At 50.8% G+C, this 3,809-nt stretch overlaps 1 protein-coding gene across 1 annotated transcript; it reads right to left on the bottom strand.

The window, feature by feature from the left end:
* Positions 1-547: 547 nt before the first annotated feature.
* Gpr61 (G protein-coupled receptor 61) lies at positions 548-3,042 on the bottom strand. The gene has a single exon (XM_035451612.1). The coding sequence runs from the start codon at positions 2,457-2,459 to the stop codon at positions 1,113-1,115; it is 1,347 nt and encodes a 448-aa protein (XP_035307503.1). The 5' UTR covers positions 2,460-3,042; the 3' UTR covers positions 548-1,112.
* Positions 3,043-3,809: the final 767 nt, after the last annotated feature.

Below are 3,809 nucleotides of genomic sequence, written 5' to 3'. Positions count from 1 at the left end.
GTTCCTACAGTCTTAATAAACAGCAAAGCCTAACTCTCTGCCCTCTCTCCCACCTAGGGCTGCAGGTAGGAGACACCTTTAAGTCTTCATCACAGAAGCTAATTTTGAGAACAATGAAAACAGGGATGCATTTCATGGACTATGTAAACCCCGCCCTTCCCCTTGCCCAACCTTAGTCTCCTGTACCCGATTGTCCAGGGGGCTGGAAGTGGGTCACTGCCATGAGGAGAGAGATCAGGGAGGCCAGTCCTGGAAAGAAAAGATTGGCAGTATTATTGATCAGAGTAACTTACCTGGCCTTTCTGTATCCAGCCATGTTACCAGTTCAAAGGCTAACCCCCACCCTCTGCTTTCTGACCCCCAGTCATTCTAGTTACTCAAAAGACAGGGAGGAAAGGGGCAGCCTGTCTCATATTTGTCTCTGCTGAGATCGGGACCCATACTTGATCTCCTACATGCAGGGAAGAGAATAGGAGAGAGCTGCAGAGAGTTTTCCTGTCTTCTCCACTATCCTCCTTGCAATTTTCTCTTGCTACTGGACAAATCCAGGAAAGAGCTCACCCTACTGGTCTACTCACTTTAAGATAAATCATATACATTAACTTTTAAAAAGGAATCTATTAACTCATGGTAACACTTGGCTACAGTTTTGTTCTTTTTTAACCTAGTAAGTAAATGAGAAGATGTGGGCCTATTCTTTACCTTGTTTCAGTGTAAGTATTACCCTGAACTATTATACCAGAAGGAAGCAAACCTCAATGGTCCCCAGAATAACTCTGCTCCTAGCCTGCTGCTCCAATGCCTACCCTTGGAAAATTTCCCTGTCTCCCGAGGCATGACAAGTTCACTGGTAGAAAGGTGTCGCCTCACCTTTGTGGCCCTTTTCTCTCATCATCGTCTCACCATACCCAGGTTCCCTCCCCCAATAGTCAAAGATCACAGCCAAGTCCAAGGTTTTTGCCACATGTCCATCCTGTTGACTCTGGTCCTGACCAAGGAAACACGAAGCAAAAGCTAAGTCCGGAGACCCCAGCCCAAACCCCAGCCAGATGGAAAAGACAGTCCTTAAGACCATAAACCAGCCCCAAGCCTTCTTTCCCTCCAAGTGTCCATCATGACTCCAGCCTTTGTGATGGGGCAGGACGGAGGTAGCTGTCCGACATGATGTCGCTGGTGAGTTGCTGTTCGAGGAACTCCGAGGTCTCCTCAGCAATCTGGCCTGGGATTCGAAAGTCAACAGCAGGTGGTGGCTCCTGCTTAGGGCTGGGCAGGGGCCTGGAAACCCAGTTCTCAGAGGTCCCCTGGAGGAACTGCAGGAAATTCTCTTCAATAGAGCCCTCCCGACTAGGCAGCCTCAGCTCCTCCTCTGGAGCGGCCTTGAAGAAGCAGACAAACTGTTTGCTAAGCTCACCCCGGATCTGACGGTTGAGACATCCATAGAAAAAAGGGTTGGAAGTGAAGCAAAAGTAGCCAATCCAGGTCACCACATTCTCCACCTGTCCTGTTGAAATGGGCTGAGCGCTCAGGGCAACGTAGAGATGGAAAGAGAAGTAGGGCAACCAACAGAGCAGGAACTGCCCCCCTACAGCCAGGAGGACCACTGCTGCCTTCCCACCCCCAAACGTCCGGTGCGGCGTGGTCTGGTGAGCCCCAGAGCTGGTGACCATAGTAGAACGGCTACTGAGAGACTCAGAGCGCTGCCGGGGTGTCTCCATCCATGTGGGCAGAGGCCCATGTTGCATGGCAGCCACACGAGCCACTCGGAACATGCTGCAGTAGACCACAAAGATGAGGATCAAGGGCAGCAAGAAGTAAAGGACAGCAAAGACCACCACAAAAAGCTGGCAGTAGGCACTATGGCTCCATTGGAGAGAACAGCCTGGGTTAACACTGGGAGCTCCTTCCTCCCAGGAGACCCGTCCCAACACTGGCACAGACGCCATGGCCAGGGCCTTTATCCACACGCCCACCAGCACAGACGCCACCAACCTCAGGGTCATGCGTACCTCATAGCGCATGGGGTGGACCACATAATAGTAGCGTTCCACATTAATGGCAGACACTGAAAGGATGGCCAGGCTGACAAAGCAAACACTCAGGAACAAGTAGAGGCGACAGGCCACCTCTCCGAAGAGGGCATGGTCAAAGAGGGCAGAGCTGGAGAGCATGGCCAGGGGCATGAGGGTCAAAGCAGCCAGCAGGTCCACCAGACAGAGATGGAAGACAAAAACAAATTTTCGGAGGGCAGGTGTTTTGGCAATAACAGCCATCACAGCAGCATTGCCAGCCACAGCAGTAAGGTCCAACAGGAGCATGAAGAAGAGAGCCACAGATTCTGAAGCCACGTCCTGAAGGCCCAACTCTGGGACACCGCTGGCAGTAGAGGGGCCTGGGGTTTGAAGGGCTCTTCCCAAAGTGGACGAGTTTCCTGATGACTGGGGGATGGATGAGGACTCCATGGGGCCGAAAGAGGACACCCAGGGCACTTCCTGTTACAGGCCCATCCCCCATCCTACTCCACAGCCCTGGGATATAAAGCCCCAGGCCTAGGCTTCTTGATTTCTTTCGTTGGGGGCTTTCCACTGGAGTCTTCAGGGCAGGCCCTTATCAGCAGCCTTCCAAGCTGGGCTCCTCTGTGGTAGTGCCAGGCCAGGCAGCTCTGAACTCAGGAGCTCATGTCCAGTTTCTGTCAGGAGGTAGCCCCAGGGTCAGCCCTGGCGATGAGAAGTAGCCGACAGGCAAGGGATAGATTGTCACATACTTGCAGTATTCCACCTTCCAAGTGGTCTAGGATACCTTTTTTCACACTTCCTTTTCTAGTTCTCCATGCTTTTCTTCTCTCTTGAGGGCAATTCTAAATCCTCTGTCTCCCTTCTCCTGGGTCCTGCTGAACTCTGAGACAGTGCCCTGGCTTTAGGATGGCTGTGTGAATTTTCTGATTTTTCATCAGAATGGGGAACAGGAGAATAAGATTCAGCTTCTAGTTCCAGGTCTAGGCACTACTCACTCTGCAACTCTTCTGGACTCCAGTTTCCTCATGAAGGCATCTGTGAAAGGAAGGAATGACACCTAGTTCATAACTGTTCACAAGGTCTGGTTTGATTGCTTAATAGCAGTACTGACCACATAGAATAATGCTTACATGGTGCTCTGCACATGCCAGGCCCTGTTCATGCACTCCATCAACTCATTTCCATCCTCATACAATCCTGTGAGACAGATGGTATGGTCTCCATTTCCCCACAGAGAGACCTACAGCCCAGACAAGTTAAGGAGCGTCCCCAAAACCACACAGCACGAGAGAGACAAGTTAAGGTAGTCTGGCTCAGGTACAATTCTTTTGCCTACACTGTGCCATTCTACTCGGGAAAATAGTCTCCATATTGACTAGAATCTAGGTGTTCAGAAACTCATTGTTGAACCTGAGAAGACCCTAATGTCTCTCACTACTATAAGGCTATCACCTAGAAAGGACAACTGTGCTTTTGTCCCCACTGACATCATCACTCTCCAAACAAAGAACTGCCAGTTTGGGAATAATGAGGGAGCTGCAGTGAAGACAGAACGTCCAGCTGCAAGGAAAGCCAACTCATCTGCTCCTGAACTCCCAAGGCCAGAGGGCACATGCCATTGAAAGCTGTCCTGCCCTACCTAGTCTTTCATTTGTTTTGTTTTATTTTTGAGACAGGGTTTCTCTGTGTAGCCCTGGCTATCCTGGAACTTACTCTGTAGACCAGGCTGGCCTTGAACTCAGAGATCCACCTTCCTCTGCCTCTTGAGTGCTGGGATTAAAGGTGAGTGCCACCACC

This window comes from Cricetulus griseus, assembly GCF_003668045.3.
Source record: "Cricetulus griseus strain 17A/GY chromosome 1 unlocalized genomic scaffold, alternate assembly CriGri-PICRH-1.0 chr1_0, whole genome shotgun sequence".
NCBI lineage: Eukaryota > Metazoa > Chordata > Mammalia > Rodentia > Cricetidae > Cricetulus > Cricetulus griseus.
Note: the sequence above shows the minus strand (reverse complement) of the source record. Positions and strands in the feature narration are given on the sequence as shown.